This window comes from Muntiacus reevesi, chromosome 19 (assembly GCF_963930625.1).
Source record: "Muntiacus reevesi chromosome 19, mMunRee1.1, whole genome shotgun sequence".
Taxonomy (NCBI): Eukaryota; Metazoa; Chordata; class Mammalia; order Artiodactyla; family Cervidae; genus Muntiacus; species Muntiacus reevesi.
Genome location: NC_089267.1, coordinates 37,111,692 through 37,133,024, shown reverse-complemented (window position 1 = coordinate 37,133,024; position 21,333 = coordinate 37,111,692). Strand labels below are relative to the sequence as shown.

The 21,333-nt window shown below is 38.1% G+C and overlaps 1 protein-coding gene across 1 annotated transcript in view; it reads left to right on the top strand.

Annotated features, from left to right (window-relative positions):
- The window catches only part of RPF2 (ribosome production factor 2 homolog), a 37,281-nt gene extending 17,939 nt beyond the window's left edge, over positions 1–19,342 (top strand). Inside the window, exons 8-10 of the mRNA XM_065911380.1 lie at positions 5,987–6,089; positions 11,669–11,813; positions 12,567–19,342. Of these exons, the coding sequence (XP_065767452.1) occupies positions 5,987–6,089; positions 11,669–11,813; positions 12,567–12,746 (428 nt within the window). The 3' untranslated portion in view covers positions 12,747–19,342. The remainder of the gene's footprint in view (positions 1–5,986; positions 6,090–11,668; positions 11,814–12,566) is intronic.
- The last annotated feature ends 1,991 nt before the right edge of the window (positions 19,343–21,333 follow it).

Genomic DNA, 21,333 nt, shown 5'->3' with positions numbered 1-21,333 from the left:
ATTGGAATTATTTGTGGTCCTATTGGGAATACAGTTTTCAGGACATCTCATTTCTCTTATTAATAATGGCTATTTTTGAAAAACTAAGTATTTCTCTTACCTCCTTAACCCTTACTAAAGCTCTTGAGTTTGGTAACATTTCAGTTTACAGATGGGAAGATGGAGGCTAAGAGAGGTTAAGTGTTATTAAGTAGGTGAGGCAGAATCAAAACCCAAAGCTTGTGCCTTCTGCTTCTGCTCTTTATACTGCCCATGGTAAATAATTCCTTTGCAGAGTCTTTACTTTAGGTTCTTACCTCTGTTTTCCATGGGTTTCAAAAAATAAACCAACCATACATGGAAGACAAGGACCAATATTTCTTTGAATATTACATATTTGAGAACATCAGGGGAGGTTTTTTTAGCCAAGATTTCTAGTACTTGTACTGCATTGGCCCAGATTTCCAGCTTTTCTCTCCTTGTTCTTAGGTTTAATTACTATTAATGAGGGAAGTACTTATAATTTGTTAGAAACAGAGCTTTGTTGCTTTTGTTTAAATGTTTATCTTACTATTTTGTGCTTCCACTAGATGGCAGGAATTACCACATAATGCAGTGATGAGCAGTAGGGAGTTAAAAACCACAAAGGCATAGGGAAAGCAGAAATACAGATAGAGGGATGGAGTAAGATTGGCACTTAGAGTTGAGTTGTTAATATAAATAGGAAGTAAGAAAGCTGCAGATTTGCAACTTGGTTGGTGTTACGTGTTCAAATGAAAAATGTAGAGCAGTAGGTAAAGAGAATTTTATCAGGGGATTTTCTTCTGTTAGGAAGATGTGTTTTTGTTTGTAATTGGCCAGAAAGAAAAGTTAACTTCAGTATTTTCATGCAAGGTATCTATTTTGCTCATTCTAAATTTTGCTTCTCTTTTGCTTCCTTAAATAAGTGTGAGTGAGTGAAAGTTGCTCAGTCATGTCCGACTCTGTGTCTATCGTAAATCTAAATTACCTCAGTTACTTTTTTCTTCTTTGCCTTTGTCTGTGTTAGTGGCCATATCTACATCTATGGTCGTTGTTTTAATTATTTTAACCTTTCTCATTTCTTAATTCTTATTCCACTTTATTGTATATATAATAATGAAAATAACTACCATAGATTAGGTCAGGTAGTTTATTAAATGTAATCCTTTCTACAGCTTTTACAAAGGTAATTCTATGAGTCTTCTCAGGCTGCCATAACAGAATACCATAGACTGACTGGGTGGCTTATAAACATTAGAAATTTATTTTCTCAAAGTTCTAAGAGTCCAGGTTTCTGCTGAGGACTCTCTTGCTGGCTTTTTGCTATGTGCTCACAAGGGTTTTCCTTGGGGAGGAAGGGAAGGAGGGAGAAGAGGAAAGAGGGGTTGAAGTTTTTTAGTGTCTCCTTTTATCAAAACACTAATCCTATGGGATCAGACCCCATCCTTATGACATACCTCATTTCACCCGAATTATTAGATAGAGGTCTCATTTCCAAATGTAACCACACTAGAAATTAAGCAAACGCTCGATTCATTATGGTGATATTATTCCCATGTTGTGGATGAAGAGATTGAGACCAGTTTACTTTTGTCCAGAGTGAAGAGGTAGTAAGTGGCAGAATCAGGATCTGATCTGATCTCTGACTGCAAATCTCCTGGTATTTCTCATCAACAGCGTGGTCAGCCTACTGTACCCTTTTCCAGGGTTGTTTCCCCCCCCCCCCCCCTCAGGGTTTTTACTCATGGACACAGTCACGCTTAAGGTGTTACTTTTGCTTAGAATTGACCCACTGAAAAAATTTTCGAACTGGGGCTTTCCTTCTGACTTTAACCAATTTGTCTTCTACCCCCTTACTTCTGTAGAAGTAAGGGGGTAGAAGACAAATTGGTGGCTCAGACGGTAAAGAATTTGCCCACAATGCAGGAGACCTGGGTTTAATCCCTGGAGAAGGAAGCGGCAACCCACTCCAGTATTCTTGACTGGGGAATCCCATGGACAAAGGAGCCTGGTGGGCTACTGTGCGTGTGGTCACAAAGAGTCGGACACGACTGAGCGAGTAACACCTTTCACTTTGGGAAACTCAGCAGGGGCCACGGGACTGGAAAAGGTCGACTTTCATTCCACCCTCAATGCCAAAGAATATTCAAACTACCATATAGTTGTGCTCATTTCACATCCTAGCAAGGTTATGCTCAATTCTTCAATCTAGGTAGGCTTCAGCAGTACATGAACCGAGAACTTCAGATGTACATGCTGGATTTAGAAAAGGCAAAGATCAAATTGCCAACATTTGTTGGACCATAGAGAAAGCAAGGGGATTCCAGAAAAACATCTGCTTCATTGACTGTGTGAAAGCCTTTGACTGGGTGGATCACAACGCACTGTGGAAAATTCTTAAAAGAAATGGGACTACCAAACCACCTTATTGGTCTCCTGAGAAACCTGTATTCATGTCAAGAAGCAACAGTTAGAACTGGACGTGTAACAACTATTTGACTATTTGGATCTTTTGTGTTTCCACACACATTTAAAAATTGTTTTAGTTCTGTGCCATTGGTAATTTGATAGGAATCCAGTTGCATTGGACTCTATAGGGTATTATGGTCATTTTAACGTAATTTTTCCAGCTCATGAACACAGTATATCTTTCCATGTGTTTGTGTCATCTTCAGTTTCTTTCATCTGTGTCTTACAGTTTTCCGAGTATAGATCTTTTACCTTCCTAAGTAGGTTTTCTCCTAGGTATTTTATTCTTTTTGACATGATTGTTAATGGGATTGTTTCCTTTATTTCTCTGCTAGTGTGCTATTAGTGTATAGAAATGCAACAGATTTCTGTGTATTAATTTTGTATCCTACAACTTTACTGTATTCATTGATAAGCTCTAGTAGATTTTTGGTGGCATCTTTATGATTTTCTTTGTATAGTATCCTGTCATCTGCAAACAGTGATGTCTTTTAAAGAGCAGAAGTTATAAATTTTTGTGAGATCTACTTTATCCATTTTTTCCTTTAATGGTGTGTTTATGCAGTGTTTTAAGAAACCTTTGCAAAAAAAAAAAAAGAAAAAAGAAACCTTTGCTTATCTCAAGGTTGCAAAGATTTTTTCATATATATATGCATATATATAATTTGTAATAATTTATATGTTATAAATTGTTGAAGTTATATATGTTACGTTTAGATTTATGATCCATTTTGAGTTAATTTTTGTGTATGGTGTGAGCTAAGGGTAGTATTCCTAAAATTTACTACCTCATTTCATTTTTTTTTTTTTCTTTCTTTCTTAAAATCTTATGGATAAACACATGCCTGTATGGTTTGCATTGCAAAAGCTGTTTCAGGGGAGACTGGAATTTACATATCTTGTTCTCCAGACTCTGACTTCAGTAATGCTGCCACAACAATTGAGTGGGGCTTTATTAACTTGGCCACTGAAAGAGTCGGGATTTGGTAAAATTATGTGAAAGTTTGTCTTTATTATGATCAAATTTTAGATCAGAATTTAAAAAGTATATTTGGTTTATAAAAGTATCCCTGAGGAATATTTGTTTGGAGTAGTAAGGAAAGGTGGTATGTACATGTGTTGGCATGCTTATGTCTGTTTTATATACATTAGCAATGCGATTTTCTCTTAATTATCCATAAGAACGAAAAGGCAAACTACAAAAGATGTATATGTCCATGCACATGGAGATTATTCCCATCTTATGAGCTAATGGGAAGACGGAAGGAAAGTGCTGGGTAGCTGCGATTGGGACAGAATCCTGTTCATGACATCATCTGTCTTGTGGTAGCTCTTCCTAAGTAATTAAGTTGGATGACTTTTATGCATAACTTTGTCTCAGCTGAATGTTATTCGTGTTTCCATTTAGCCTCCTTCAGGTTCGGTCCTATCTGTAGAATGAGGTGACCGCACTTCACTGATGTATTCTCCAGACTTTATTCATTCATGTGTCATCTTTACAACTTTAGCCATGTCCATGTAGCATCCATAGTGTTGTTCACTGGAGATTTTTCTTTAAATTGATTTCTCTTTTTAAAAAGAAATCGTATGTTCCTACTCTAAATGGAAAATGGTATATAATAACATAAATAATGCATTGTAGGTTATATCTGCCTGTATATATAATTTAAAATTGTCTCATGTGCCACTTGGGTGTTAACTACCACTCTGAGAAAACAAACCTACTCCCTTATCTTGGTGGTTCTTCTCTGTCTTGAACACTTTAGGTTGCTTTTCTTAGCTCATGTAGTTGAGATTTTTTGTTGACATTTTCTTGCTGGCCTCCACCATATAACAAACACTAGTTCAATTTAATAGTCAAAGTTTGAACAGCCATTTTTATAGACCTTTGCTGTATTAACATACCTGTCTTAGTAGATTAAAATTTTATATCTTGTTTTACATTTTCTGAAAAATTATCACAGTAAACATGATATACTTCTGTGGTGAGCATTGGTTTAGAAGGAGAACTTCAAAACTGAAAAATTATTAGGTTGGTACAAAATTGTGGTTTCAGCCCGTGAATTTTAAATCATTTTAAGTAGGCTCAAACACATCTTTATTAATCAGAATAAGAACCATTACAATCAATACATTTTTGCCATAAAAAAATAAGTTTGTTTATTCTTGTAGCATAAAAATCTGTGCTTCAGGAGTCAGTGAACTCTTGAAAAGCATTTTTTGCATTGTTCTGCTGGTTGTGGAAGCATTTTCCCTGCAAAAAGTTGTCAAGATGCTTGAAGAAGTAGTATTCAGTTGGCAAGAGGTCATGAATATGCTGGATGAGGCAAAACTTTGCAGCGCAGTTTGTGCAACTTTTGAAACATTGATTGGCGATGTGTAGTTAGGCATTGTCTGGAGAAGAATTGGGCCCTTTCTATTGACCCATGCCAGCTGCAGGCACTGCAGTTTTCAGTGTACCTCATTGATTTGCTGAGCATACTTCTCAGATGTAATGGTTTCACCAGAACTCAGAAAGCTGTAGTGGAGCAGACTGGCAGCACCAGACAGTGACCAGGACCTTTTTTGGTGCAAGTTTGGCTTTAGGAAATGCTTCAGAGTTTCTCGTCCAGCCATTGAGCTGGTTGTCACCAGTTGTCATGTAAAATCCACTTTTTGTTGCAGGTCACAATCCGTTTGAGAAATGTTTCATTTGTTGCGTAGAGTAGGAGAAAATGACACTTCAAAATGACAGTTTTTTTGATTTCCGGCTACTTCACGAGGCACACACTTATAGAGCTTTTTCACCTTTCCAATTTGCCCCAAATGCTGAATGACCGTAGAATGGTTGATGTTGAGTTTTTTGGCAACTTCTCAAGTAGTTGTAAGAGGATCAGCTTCAATGATGCTCTCAACTGGTCGTTGTCAACTTCTGATGGCCAGCCACTATGCTCCTCACCTTCAAGGTTATTGTCTCCTTTGCAAAATTTCTTGAACCACCACTGCACTGTACGTTGGTTAGCAGTTCCTGGGCCAAATACATCGTTGATGTTTTGAGTTGTCTGCTGCTTTATGACCCATTTTGAACTCGAATAAGAAAATCCCTCAAATTTGCTTTTTGTCTAACATTATCTCCATAGTCTAGGATAAATATAAAATAAACTGCAATAATAAATCATAAGCATAAAACCATAAAGCAGGAAATTAACATTAAAATGATATATAGTATAAGCACGTTTATTTAGAATGTATTCCAATATCAAACACCAAGTTTCAACAATGCAAAAACTGCAATTACTTTTGCACCAACCTAATGCATGGCTCAGTGGATTAAACAGAGAAATATAATCATGAGATTAAATGATAGAAAGATGGGGCCATCACATTTTTTCAGGGATCAGTTTTTGTTCTACTTACCTTTTTTAGATAAGACATTAAAGAGTTGCATTTATTTAGAATGCAGCTAATTTGTAACTGAATTTTAAAGGTCTGTTGGTCTTTTAAAAAATATTTTTAACAACCTAATGTGTGCTTTTAGATTTCTTCAGAGGCCCCACAGTATCAAATATCCGCCTGGCTGGTTTAGAGTATGTTCTGCACTTCACTGCACTGAATGGGAAGATTTATTTTCGAAGCTATAAGTAAGTGCACTTACATGTTTTTATTAATCATCAAGGCTAGCATTTTAGTGTGACTATTTAATAGAGTTCAAACTGAGAATTGGTGTCTGACCAGAAGTTTATTTGGAGAGTTTGCAAAATAGCAGTGACAAATAGCTCTGTGCTAATCCTCAGGTCTGTCACTCCCCTGCTGACTTCTGCCTCTAGAAAACCCTGTTTACCAGGGCTCTGGAGCCTCAGACACTTTCTCTGAGCTCAAAACACGTATTCAGTCTTGACTTGCCCTACTTCTATGCAGTATTTCCTTATTTTTCTTGACTGGACTTAGAGCACCAAGCTACAAGTCTTAAGCCAGCTAAAGCACATCTCAAAACCCTGAGTCTAAAAAATGGAGTCTGAAAGGAATAAGAACATTTAGTGACTAGATTTCATTTTACCTTCATTCTCCAGCCCAGGCCTTCTACCTTACCTCCACCACAATATAAATATAAATCTGAAAAGCTGATTTTGTTTTCATTAAAAATCTACATGTTACAACTGAGCCTTTTGAGATAAGCATGACTCCCCCCCGCCCCCGCCCCGTATTTAAAATGAAGTTCTAGCGTTGATGATGGACCCACACTCTCCTGAAGAATACACTGAGTCCCAGAAGCTGCCTGTGCGCGGGCATCAGCGTGGTGTCTGTTTCACACTGTACCCTGGCAGTGCAGCCTGAGTGCTGACGGCCCGCTGTTGGCGCTGTCTTCTGTGCGTGTGTGCTGTTTGTGCAACTGTCTGTGGACTTCAGCATTTCATCCGTGGTTTTAATTTTGTTTTTGTCATAATGGAATACGTGATTGACCAGCTTGTGTCCAGTGAACAGCCAAATGAACTAAATGTTCACCTGTGGTTTTTTATTTTCCATCTTTTTCTCAAGTGTGTATGGAGTCAGATATTCAGTTCTTTTCACCCCATGAATGGTACCCCTATTTCTGTTTTTTTTTTCTTATAATTAGTTGAGATTGAAAGCCCCTATAGTCTGTTGTTTGAACTTCCAAACTTGGTTTTGGGACTTTTAAGAACTAAAAGTCTCACTAAACTATTTATGTTATTTTGGTTCCACTTATTTGACCTAGTGTGAATAGAATGCTAGATTTTGGAGTAAAAAGAATAGATGTGCAACAAGCAATGAAGGTTTACTGTATAGCACAGAAAGCTATAGTCAATATCTTGTGATAACCTATAATAGAAAATAATTTCAAAGATAATATATGTGTATAACTGAATCACCTTGCTGTGCACCTGAGACATTGTAAGTCAACTGTACTTCAATAAGATATGTATATATAAAGAAAAAGAATGTATACAAAATAGGTGACTCCTATTTATAGAGCAAGAAATGAAAGATGAAAAATCACTGACATAAAATCATTTTGAAAACTTATGTTAAACAGGGAGACCCTGTGGATACAGTGGAACTAAAAATGTAAAGGTAAAAATCTTTGAGAAAGAGAGATGGATAGTAACAATAATCTAAAACTCTTTCATGGTGATCGGTTTCAAAAAAAATATTCTCTTGTGTTGGAACTTATATTTAGTGAGATTTTCCTGGCGGTTCAGTGGTTAAGACTCTGTGCTTCCAATGCTGGGCACTTAGGTTCAATCCCTGGTTGGGGAAATAAGATCTCACATGCTGCACGGCACAACCAAAAGTTGTGTTTTTTTTTAATTGTATTTAGTGAAAGGAGAGATTAATTTGTTAAAAAAAAAAAAAAAAGAAGAAGAAAAAGAAATATAAAGAAAACAGAATGGACTGAAAATTAGCAAATCAAATTTAAGAATAGGGATAAATTGACAGTGTAACTATAAATAACCATCCATCCACTTACTTTAAGAAGTATCTTATTGTTGAAATCACTGTTAGTATGGCATCTCCCATAAAGAAAAAAAAAAGATTTGAATTTTTAAAATTAGAAACCCTGCTGTAAAATTTTAATCCCAGGTTTTCATATCTATATCCCCTAATACCTGTTAGCTGTTGACTTGAAATAGAAAATGACAGTGTGATTGAGAGCAAGCTGCTAGTGGGAGAATCCCTCCATGTGGATTAGCTTAGCCTCCGAGGGCTGTGCTCTGCTTGGGAGAGGAAGAGGTGGTCCCTGGAATGAGCATCAGCTCTGAGCCTAGTGACCTGGCTCTGTGCCAAGCTTCACCACAGAACATGGTCAGGTCACCTCTCAGGGCCTCTGGTTTTCCTTGGCAAAGTGTTGTGATACCATTTAGGTAATTCTGAGGTGCCTCTGAGATGGATAATTCTCCTTTGTTCAGAGGGAGACGTGCAGACAGAGGTAGGAATGTGCCGGAAAAGAGTTTCTGTCCTCGTGTGGTTTCTCAGGGTTCTCACAGGCTGCTCCTGGGTGTCCTGCCCTCTTCCAGCCAGCCCTTAGGCAAAGTTAAGGTGAGAGTTAATGTGTGTACGCAGTGACTCAGTCGTATCAGACCCCATTGACTGTAGCTCGCCAGGCTCCTCTGTCCGTGGAATTTTCCAGATAGGAATACTAGAGTGGGTTGCCATTTCCTACTCCAGGGGCCTTCTGGACCCTAGGATCAAACCTGAGTCTCCTGTGTTAGCAGGCGGATTTTTTACCACTGCACCACGGGGGGAGCCCCAATAGTTACTATTTATTAATTTGTGAAGTTGAGTAAGGATTATAAAATGGTTTTGTGCTTTTTGGATGAAAAGAACTGTGAGTATGAAATTACATTAATAAAAATTTTGACCTGACCTTTTGGGGAAATAAATCATAGTGTTACTGGCATCTTCCTGTACATCCTATAATAATTAATCCCTTGGAGAATTTTGTTCACTATAGGGCCAGAACTATTAATATGAGACAGAAGATCTTGAATAACTGCCATGTATGCCTTTGCCTTGGCATCGGGTAGGTTTTATGGGGAGAAATAGGCAGAACAGGAAGTATTAGCATACCTTAAAAAGCAAACAGCATTCTGGGCAGGGAGTTTAAATACTGAAAACAGAATGTCAACAGAAGAGAGGGATGTGAAAGAGAGAAAAATAAAGAAATTACAATTTAAACGAGGGTAATGCCAGTCTTTCTCAAGAAATAGGCAAATCATGCATAAATATATATAGAAATTACCAATTAACATATCTAATAACCTAAACCCATCCAAGAGGGAAGGAACTGGGTTCTGTTTGTCTTTGTGTACCAAGTAGTCTCCTAGAACTGAATGTCACATTTGACTTAGAGCTTATAGGGAAACAAAAAAACAGAGCTTGAGGTTAGGATCTGAGATGGAGATTTACATGGGGTATAAATATTCTGGGCAGTAGTAGGTATTTGACTGGAGATCCAAAAGCCTGGAATCAAAATGTCTGCTTTAAAAAGAAGTGCAGTGTTTATGATGGCATTGAGGGTAAAGGAAGTGGTTTTAATTTTTTTAAGAGTTGATATTTAATAGAGTCTTCATGTATTTTCCTTAGTATGATCACAAAAATTCTTTATAAATTCTCTTAATACATTTCCTCTGAGAAAGAGTAAATAGATGGTTGTTTGTTTTTTTTTTAAAGATTAACATTTAATGATTTTAGATTCTAGATTTCATGGTTAAATTCTGTTAATAAAAAGAAAAGATGATAGTTCTATCACGAGAAACCATACGCAGAGAACTGAAAGCTGGAGTAAGTTTCCTTCTATCAAGTAGAAATAGAATAATAATCATACTCAATGAAGTGAAATCAGATCATCCACACATACTGTCTAGTATGGCACTATAATTAATTCATCAGTAAGTAGCAACATATGTAGTTACATGGAAACAATCTTACTAACTTTCTATACTGCTCAAAAGATTACTCTGTTGGGAGAACACTTGCATAAATAAAAAGGTCCTTGGGTAATCTGACTCCATCAGGCATGCCATGAACTGTTCTGGATTGACAAGTTTTCCATTTAGCTGAAATTAGCATTTTAAGTGGAGAAGGAAATGGCAACCCATTCCAGTATTCTTGCCTGGAGAATCGGAGGAGTTTGGTGGGCTGCTGTCTATGGGGTCACACAGAGTTGGACACGACTGAAGCAACTTAGCAGCAGCAGCAACATTTTAAGTGGCAGAAATTTTTTTCATTGAAATTTTATGTATGTGATTTCCTTGATTTCTTAAGTTAATCTACTGAACACAAGATATTAATCAAGATTTAGTCTTTTTTTTTTTTCCATTTCTTTTGTTGTTGGCTGTTCCGCTCGGCATGCCTGGGATCTTAGTTCCCCAACCAGAGAGTGAACTCATGCTCCCTGCGGTGGAAGTGAGGAGTGCTAACCACTGGTCCACCAGGGAATTCCAAAAATTTAGTCTTGATGTGAGTTCAGCATGATAAATACAATTTATTTGAGATATGAAAGATGTAGAGGCAATTGCAGAATAAAAGATAAAAACCTGTGATATAGAAGAGTCACATGGTCACTGCCCCTGTATGCTTTGAGTGAAATGTTAAGGACAATGGCATGACGTCAGCCATCTTCAGCTCCTAAAAATGTTTTCCCCTACAGTAGGCCAGAGACAGGCCTTCTCTCAGGTCTCATCTCCCAGAACCCCCGTGAGGAGAGTGGCTTAAGGGCCCTTGTTTAAGCTCTTTTTTCCCTGTGCTTGCTCCCTTCAAGCCCCATGCTAACATTTATTTTATCTTTTAACGTTTGTATGTTTTTGTTTGTTTAACATTTCTGCTCTTTACATATCCTAGGCTCTGGGGTTTTTTGTTTTGTTTTTCCTTTTTGCCTTGAGTGTGAACTACTGTGTCTGATACAGTATCACTGTGACTCTTCCAGAAGCCAGTAAAAGCACTTCCTGTAAGTGGACTGTATTGGTTGTTTGTCTTCATGTTATGCAGGGCTTTTAATAAGGTTTTACATATTTCACTCCTGCTTCCTGGTGTTTGCTCATTCCTGAGTATTACTTACTCTGCTTTCCTCTTCTGTTCTTTCTTTTCTCTATGTCACTGTTACTTCTTTCTCATTCTGGCTTTTATGTGAAAAGGCTCATCTTTTCTGAACATTATTATTTAGTCCTTTTCTGTATGGAAATCTGGTCACTGTAACAAATTTGAGTCTTACAGCACAAATAACCTTTAAGTCTTTGAGCAGTTCTTGTGATATCACTCCCAAAAAAAGAATTAAATGAATCTCCCTTCTTCCCCCCACTGTATTCCTCATAAGCTTTCAGATCCAAGGTTATTTATACATATGGTATCCAGAAAGTCATGGTTTTGTTACATTCATTCCAATCTATAGAGATCAGTGTCTGTGCTTTGGAGAAAAGTTGATTCTGAATGGGTCTTAGAGAAATAAGAATTTGTTAATTATGTAAATATAATGTCTTAAAGATCCACTTAAAATTTTTTATATAATTATGTAAACCTTAAATAAATCAAATAAAAGATTTCACTTCTTAGGAGGACTATCTGTATATAAAGTATTAAAATTAGGCTTTCCAAACATTTTGTTATTTTATGGAACTATAATTCTCTAAAACAAAAATATGTGGAGGAGTGGGACTTTGATTATCAAATTCAAAGCAGCATTTCTTTTTGCTATTTCATAAAGGTTGCTATTGAAGAAATCTGGCTGTAAAACACCACGGATTGAATTGGAAGAGATGGGACCCTCATTGGATTTGGTTGTGAGGCGGACACACCTAGCATCAGATGACCTTTATAAATTATCTATGAAAATGCCCAAAGCCCTGAAGGTACATGACTTGCAGATTGGTGCTGTTGTTTTGTATATTCCTCTCTTCTTTCCAGAAGGGATCTGTAGCATATTATATTAAAGGACATATATTAACAGATCAATATAATAGATAAAATTAGACTTTCAGAGCCAAAGAAAGAAGGAAGAACCAAATAAGCCAATCATAAAGGATAATAAAATTGTAGAAACCAAGCATCAAGTATTGCCGAGTGCTTCCTGGTAGCCAAGACTGCCAGTTTTCAACAAAAATAGGTCTCATTTTGGGCATTGTGAAAATGTAATTTCAAGCATAGGATGTATAACCCATACTTCCATAAAATGTGTTTTGACGTTTGAATGGTTTTAAAAAGCAAGTAGAAATGGCATCTCTGGAATGCCAGTAAAGATTTGAAATGATAGTCACAGTCCTTAAGCTAAACGTAAGACCTTCTCTCGGTACATGACAATGATTAGAGTAGTCTCTTAGGTTGCTTCTCACTGTGATCTGATAACTTTCCTGGGAATTGTAGAAATGAAGAATCTGAGATTCTACCCTAGTCCTACTGAGTTATAATTTGCATTTTTAACAAGATCTCCAAGTAATCTGCATATACCTGAGTTTGAGAAGAAAGAACCTATAGGGCTATAGATACCATATCATTGAAAGGGTGCTCACTAATGGAAGTTGTTAAATGATAGTTGTTGTACACTAGATTTTTATCAGTTCATAATTGTAGACTCAACTATATTTTCATATATTACTGTTTCATAGCCAAAGAAGAAGAAAAATGTCTCTCATGATACTTTTGGTACAACTTATGGAAGAATTCATATGCAAAAGCAAGACCTAAGCAAACTACAAACCAGGAAAATGAAGGGGCTGAAGAAGCGACCTGCGGAAAGGAAAGCAGAAGATGAGGAGGACAAATCAAAGAGAATTAAAAAGAATTGACGGAATTTAGCCAATAGCTGCATTTTTATTGTAGTCTTAAGAGAATTATGAAGCATCCATTGTTTCAGAGTTTCTTATAAGATTTTATTGTATATTTTTATAACTTGATAATTTACCTAAACTATATATATTATATACGTTATGAGCAAGTAACATACTAGTATTATGTTGAAAGTTATACTCTTACTGGAGATATTATACCCAGGTATGCCGTTTTCTTTCTGTGATGTGACATTAACCTCTGCCCACCCCTACGATGTCCCCTGTCTCATTGGGTGGATAAGTGAGGAAGGATCTCCAGAACAACCAGTGGTATTTTACAGAATTTTGAGCTAAGTCTTAGATAAAGGGAGGAAGTCATGGAAAGTATAAATGTTCCAAAGTAACTGTATACATGCTCAGTGTGAGCTACCTGGAAACTTGACCCCATCTCCCAGCATATACCTACAACCTGACTTTCCTGTTGTTCTGCCTAAAATTCTACCAGAGATTGATTTTGAGATTTTAAGTTTTATGTCTTAGAACATAAATCTCTGAGATGTCCACTACCTGACATATTACCTTACTATTGATTATTTTAATTTCAAGAGATTCTGCTACTAAATGGAGCCTTATCCATCTTCTCAGAGAGAAAAGAAGTTTTGCTAAGGGTTGAAGTGAGAAAACAGGAATGGTAAGTTAAGGCACAGGACATTTGAGGGTAATGGTAGCCCTAGGTAAAGGGCACACGAAAGCCTTGGGTGTTTACATACTGAGTAGGAGTAAGTCAAAGCCAAACAACTTGTTTCGAAATTTTCTTGAAGACTGGCCCTGTGCCTAGAAAAATGGCAAAAGGCTTTCTACTTCCTATTCCTAGTACTGCAAACTTGTTTTCCCTAAATATAAATTCCTTGATTGAGTCCCTGGCAAAGAGGCTTTTTTACACAAACCAATTATGCTGTACAAGAACAAACATACATAAACCATGGTGTGTTATATGAAGTAGAAATGCTTTTGTTTTCAATTTCATGTCAAAGAGCTCCTCCATGTCTGTGTGTGTGCATGCATTTATATGAGTTTGCTGACACTAAGCAGAAGCTGGAATCTCAATTTTACTTCCTTTATCCTTTTTCGTTTGTAAACCCATTGCTCAGCCTTCCCTCTCCCCATCCCATTCCAGATGGCTGATACTCTTCTCTTAAAAAGGAGGGCACTAGTATCACTTATGTGCACTTGTTGCTTGATTATACATTGTTTTTCTTTCTTTCTTTTTCTTTTTTTTTTTTGGCTTCTCGTTGCAGAACATAGGTTCTAGGCACACAGGCTTCAGTAGTTGCAGCACTCGGGCTTAATAGTTGTGGCACATGAGCTTGGTTGCTCCAAGGCCTGTGGAATCTTCCCAGACCAGGGATCAAACCTGTGTCCCCTACGTTGGCAGGTGGATTCTTATCCACTGCGCCATCAGGGAAGTCCTTGATTATAAATTTAATCAAGACTACATAATTTTAGACCTGAAAAAAGAAAAGTGAAAGTCACTCAGTTGTGTCCTACTCTGCAACCCCATGGACTATACAGTCCGTGGAATTCTCCAGGTCAGAATACTGGAGTAGCCTTTCCCTTCTCCAGGGGATGTAGACCTGAAGTAGGCAGATTATGTCTAAATGGGGAGAGAGGGTTAAATTAAAACAATTCATGTCCTGCTATCTGCAAGTAGGTGGACAATAGTTGGGGAGAAAGAGAGTCATGAAAGGAGCCTCAGTAATGATAAGCACATAGTCCTTTCCCAGTGCTTGACCCCTGACAGGTCCAACTAACACTGATGAAGATAGTGATTCAGGAGGGAAAGCAATGGGCCCTTTTCACCAGTCACTTACAAGAGGGACCCTCTGCCATATTGAATGACTGTTAGTATAACAGATGTCATCTTGGGCCTGTTCAGTGCCTCCTGTCCTTCAACTGATCCTACCTAGGGCTGTACTGTGTAGTAAATCCCTGTTGTCAAGGGCTTTGTAGTGAATAGATACTACTTAGTGATCATTAGGTCCAGGTGGCCTCTGCACGCTATTATTGTTAGGCTCCAAACAATAATGAAGACCTTTGCTGACGTATTCCCAGTACCCAAGAGACTAGTTACCCATTCATAAATCTTGACTTTGGAACGCACTTCCTGTTTTCCAAGCATGTACCCTTATACCCTAGGTTAACTATAAAAATTTCCAGTGGCAGCTGCAAATGTTTCCGGATGTCATCCATCTCATCCTACCCTCTAAGTAAACTATCCTATAATCTGAGTGCTTGGTTGTATGAAGTATCCTGCCTCATTTTTTGGTCTCTAGATACTTTCTCAGTTGGTGGGCATCTTTTGTCCAATAACACCTTGACCCCTCTCCATCAGGAAGACCTACCTTAGCATTTCAACCAATCTTAATGTAAAGATCGCCACATTTTCTGCAGATGTGACGTCTTAAAGTATTTTGTTGTTTTAATCAGCAACCTTCAGAGGTAGTGAAGGACAGGGAAGCCTGGCCTGCTGCAGTCCTTGGGGTTGTAAAGAGTTGGATACAATTTAGCTACTGAACAGCAACAAACAGTACAAGCTTTTGTTTCCTGTGCAGTTTTTTAGTCTTTGAATCTTCTTCATAAGAGAATACCACATAGTCGTATTGAAATCTTACTCAAAGACTTTTTGTTGTAGTTGTCAACTATCTGGAACTCTTGATTCACCATTTGTATCGTTTTTGTGGGAAATGCATTTTAATTTCCATTTGTTCTTGAACTTTAGAACACAACATACATTAATTGGAGAATATGTATCCATTTCAGTAAAGATGGTAAGTTGCCTGTCCTAAGTTTTACTTAAATTTGGATATTGATAGATGAGAAAAGCAGATTATTATTTTTTTAATACAAAACATATTTTTTATAGGATATTAATATCAAGGTATATACAATTTCATGAAGTTTGATTCCTTCTTATAACTTAAATGCTATTTATTTTCTTGGTATTGAACATAATCCAAAGTAGAGGTGTTACTACCCAAATCAATAAAGGAAGCAGGTGGAGGGGAACTTAGACCAAGTCAGTTTTCAATTATCTAGCTGCTTCTGATCTCTTCTTCCTTTCATTTATATTTTTACCCATTTCTCCTCTCCCCCACCCAAAGATGAGGCCAGGAAAGGATTCACAGAGGTTTTAAAACGGAAGAAGTTAAAATCACAAACCACTGCTAAATTTGACCAAGAAGAGAAAGTTTGTTTTTTAATGGAATTTCAATATCAATACTTTGTCCTTTATGAAATTAAGAGCCTACAAAAATACACAGTATTTATTATTATCCTAATGAACATTTAATGGATCATAGGAATTGTCAAAACATCTCTTAACCGCATGAAAGGCAGATATATTCTAGTGTATATACATATATATATTCTAGTATATTTACATTATGAAATTGTGTAGAATATTATTCACATCCGTTTAAATATGCTTCTGTTGGGTCTTCCTTGGTAATCCAGAGGCTAAGACTGCGTTTCCAATGCAGGGGACCTGTCTTCGATCCCTGGTTGGGGAAATGGTTCCCATATGCTGCAACTAAGATCTGGCACAGCCAAATATTTACAAAAATACATAGCCTACTAAAAAAAAATAAGCTACTGTGAACAAAAAGTTTAATTGGATTTGTTGGCTCAAGGCTTATGCCAGCTGTGAGAAGAAAGTCAACTTGCTTTTATATGTATATTGTTTTCCTCTCATACCAACAGCTTGAGTGGTTCAAGTTTAAAAACAGCAAAGATAACACTTTTTCCTATACTACCCAGAGTGGACCATATTACGCCATGTTTGAAAATTTTGACTGCCTTGCTTGAATTGGAGTCATTTCGCACCTTTTCCAGTTCAAAATTCTTAGGGAAAAAGTTTTAGAATAAGGCATAAACCTAAGATAAGCCTTTCAGCATATTTAATTTTCTTGATCTGGGGCTTCCTTGAAACAACTTCCCTTCCTCCCCCAATCCATTCTCACCTCCCACCCTGACTTGTCACACTCCGAGCACCAGAGAGTAGGTTCTAAACACGGGAAGAAAGGGCTGATGCCACAGGCCCCTGCTCGTTTGTGGGGCTGGAGTCTGTATTAAAGAAGGTTAAAACAAAAGCGGGGTGGTGATGATGGGAAAGCAGTGAAGGCTTTTGCCAAGCAAGACCCCTGAGCTTTAAGACTTTTACAGGATTGGAATTGATTCCTCAAGCTCAGACAGGCTCAGCTAGAAACAGAGTGGCAAGCGTTGGCTCTATGAGGCATGCCCTTCCGCTAAGCTGGAACCCAGGGCTGCAGAGGCCCTGGCTCTGGATGCCAGATCAGGGGAAGGGAGCTGCAACCAGAGCCAGAGTTGAGCTTAAGCAGAGGCTGTGTTCAGGGATCCCCTCTGTCCCTCTGAAACACTGCAAGCAAGCTCAGAAAGAGGTTTCTGGAGGGCAAAGCACTACCTGTTTAGTGTTAGCAGGTGCCTTTAAAATGGACTTGGAAGATTCACATACATAAACTAGAGAGAAGTTTATTTTCCCAACCCCTCAGCTAGAAGCTAGTTCCTCAGAGTCAGCTGACAAAGCAGGTGGCAAAGAGACTTGGATTGAGACATCGCTTCAGAAGACAATCTGATTGCCTCTGGCTCGGAGCTAAGAGGCAGTCTTAGGGTTTATGGCACTGGGGGAAAGAGCATGAGAATCCTGCTGTCCCCTTAGGCCTCTTTCCATCCAGTTGACTGATAGTCTGGTCACAAGTTTGAGTTTTATGCCCAGCACCTTCCTCTGCATAGGGAGACCTCGGGGAAGGATTAAACTGAATTTTGAAAAATCAGTCATGGACTTCCCTGGTGGCACAGTGGGTAAGATTCTGCCTGCTAAGGCAGGGGGACATGAATCTAATCCCTGGTCCTGGTCTGGGAAGATCCCACATACTGCAGAGCAATTAAGCCTATGCGCCACAGCTTCTGAGCCTGCTCTGTAGAGCCTGCAAGTCACAACTACTGAATCCATGCACCTAGAGCCCCTGCTCCACAACAGAGCAGCCAACAAAATGAGAAGCCTGAGCACCCTGACGAAGAGTAGCCACTACTCACTGCAACTAGAGAAAGTGCATGTGCAGCAATGAAGAGCCAGTGCAACCAAAAATTAAAGAAGTAAAAGATGAAAAAAATCAATAAAAAAATGCTAACATGGCAAAGAGCTCCTCAAGAGTGCAATATGTGGGAGGCATTGCCTAACACTGCAGGCAGAGAAGTGTTAGGGACAAGAGTTGTGGCCTTAAAAGAAAGTGACATCTGATGCTCTCTGAGCCCTCAACGAAGATTTAAAAAGACAAGGATCCCATTAAAGACAGAACCATTGGCAATACCAACTAGTGGTATGGTTCCCTAAGTAATGTTAGAAGTGTGAGTTTTTCAAGAAATGCAAAGAAAATAAATGAGGCTTTGTTTTGTGTTCATGGCAGTAGAAAGGCAAGTAGTAGTTTTAAAGAGGCCCCGATAAAGCAAGTGCAGTACTAGCTGGCAGAGTTCTTACATGATTTCCATGCTTAGGAAGGGAGAGGAACAGCGCCATCATGGTTGCAAAGTGGGGCTCCATAGTCCTCGCCTCAAGGTGGATGAGATGTAGTATGGAAAACACCAGGCTGATTGAAAGAACCTGGAGTCTTGATCCCAGAAAAGGACCATTAGCTAATCTTGAAGGAATTATGAGGAAGCCGAATGAGGCAGATTTGGTCCTGGCAACATTTTGGGAAGAATTATTACACAGGTGGCTTGAGAACTCTTACTCAGACAAGAAGGTAGTCATTGCTAGAGGCCAGCATGGATTCCCTGGGAGCTGAGAGTGTTAACTGATGACATTGCTTTTTTCAAAGGAGTCCTTGCTTGGTAGATAGAGAAGTGGTCATTCACTCGTTTATCAAGCATTATTATGTTTCAGGAGCTTCTCTGGTGGCTCAGTGGTAAAGAACCCACCTACCAATACAGCAGACAAGGGTTTGATCCCTGGGTCCAAAAAATTCACTGGAGAAGGAAATGGCAACCCAGTCTAGTATTCTTGCCTGGGAAATGCCATGGACAGAGGAATCTGGCAGGCTACAGTCCGTGGGGTAGCAAAAGAGTTGAACACAACTTACTAAACAACAACATTATGTTTTAGGCATTGTTCTAGAACAATGCCTTACACTGTGTATGTTTTCAATTTAGAAAGCATTTTCTTTAAAATACAATTTTGGGAATTCCCTAGTGGTCCAGTGGTTAGGATTCTAAGTTTCCACTGCAGGGGTCTGGGTTTGATCCTTGGTTGAAGAACTAGGCTCCCACAAGCCCAGAAATCAATCAGTCATAATAAAATAAAACTTTCATTTTTTTTCTTGATTATAAGGAACATCATTTTTCTGATTACTGAAGAGAAATTTGCACAGAAGAAAATAAAAGTCATGTAATTTCACCACCCAGAATACTACTGTTAACATTTTGCTGCATCTTATCACTTTAAAAATACAGGTTCTTAAAATAACATGATCTTACTATATTATTTGGAGTTCTACTTTTTACAAAAAGCAAACTTTTTAAAATTAAAATTTTTTAATTAATACCACAGTAATTTCCCATTAGTACATCAAATGGGAATGGGGTATTATGCAGATAAGTAAATGCAATGAATTTTTACAAAATGAATGTACTGTTATAACCATTATCCAGATAAAGAAATAGAAATATTGTCAAGCCCTTCAGAAGTCCTTTATACCCCCTTCAGTCATGAGCCAATAGTAGTAGGATTAACTACTAGGTACCCTGCTCTTAAAATCAGTATCAAATTGTAAGTGTTTTCCTGTCATTAGTTTTTTTTGAAATGTGATATAACTGAAAAAGCATTTAGGCCAATTCAAAGCAATTTTTGAAGGACTAAGTGTACCCAAAGACTATTGATGAATGATGAATAATCTGTGATATATACAAAGGAAATCTTTGTTGGCAAGCCTCGGGGCTCTGTCGTTGACTTTTGCTCCTTAAACAAGTTTATCTTCCACTTGAATGAAGACAGGGCACATTTGTGGATGGCAAAGCAGTGAGACTATTAGAATACATAAATGTAAAATATCTTGGCAGTCTTGGAATATGACCTGAAGCCAAAAAGACAAATTTAGTTTGAGAAATGAAAAGTTCAGTACCTAGAGGAGAAATACATGTGAACATTTTTAGGATAAGAGAGATGTGGTTCTACAGTTAGGAAATGACCCAGGGGACAAACCCTATGTCAGTCATCAGTGTGAGCAGACTTCCAGAAAGATCCACAGAAATTTAAGCTGCACTGACAGAAGTACAACATTCAGGTTGACTGAAATAGAATACCTGAGATAGACAAGAAAGTCTGAAAACAGCAAAGCCTGATATGAGTATGCAGTAATAAAAAGTGGAGGAACAGAGACCCATTGTACTCTAATCTTCTCAGACCACATATGCTGCATTGGTTCCAATTCTGGGCACACCCTTGGAGGAATTTGAGCTACCTGGACTGTGTTCAGAAGATGGTGACAAGAGCAATGAAAAATCTCCAAACCTTGCCAGATCAGGTGGAGATGATTTGCCAGGGGGAAAAAAGGCAGTCACTAAACAAATCTTTTTTTTATCAACTTAATTGGAATATAATTTTTGTACAATAAAGTAATTCCTTTAAAGTGTATGATTTGGTGAGTTTTGACATTTGTATAAACCCATGAAAACACTAGCACAATAAAGGTGGGAACATTTTCATTACTCCAAAAAATTCCTTACGCCTCTCTCTAGTCCATTCTCCCTCTGCCTCAAGCCCCAGGCAACCATTGATCTGCTTTCTGTCAGTCAGTCCAGTTCAGTCGCTCAGTTGTGTCCGACTCTGCGACCCCATGGACTGCAGTACACCAGGCTTCCTTATCCATCACCAGCTCCTGAAGCTTGCTTAAACTGTTGTCCATCGAGTCAGTGATGCCATCCAACCCTGTCATCCTCTGTCGTCCCATTTTCCTGCCTTCAATCTTTCCCAGTATCAGGGTCTTTTCAAATGAGTCAGTTCTCCACATTGGGTGGCCAAATTTGGAGTTTCAGCTTCAGCATCAGTCCTTCCAATGAATATTCAGAACTGATTTCCTTTAGGATGGACTGGTTGGATCTCCTTGCTGTCCAAGGGATTCTCAAGAGTCTTTTCCAACACCAGAATTCAAAAGCATCTGTTCTTCGGCACTCAGCTTTCTTTATGTAGTCCAACTCTCACATCCATACATGACTACTAGAAAAACCACAGCTATGACTAGACGGACCTTTGTTGGCAAAGTAATGTCTCTGCTTTCTGTTACTATAATTATTATTTTCTAGAATTTTATAGAAATAGAAGAGCAGGACTCCTATGACTGGATTCTTGCACTCAGCCTGAAGATTTTGAGGTTTGCACATTTTGCTTCATCTGCCTGTAATTAATTACTGAATGGTGTGTCATCATATGGATATACCTCATTTTGCTTATCTATTTATCTGATTATGGACATTTGTGATGTTTCCAGTCTGGGGCCATTATGGAAAAAGCTGCTATGTACATTCATGTTACAAG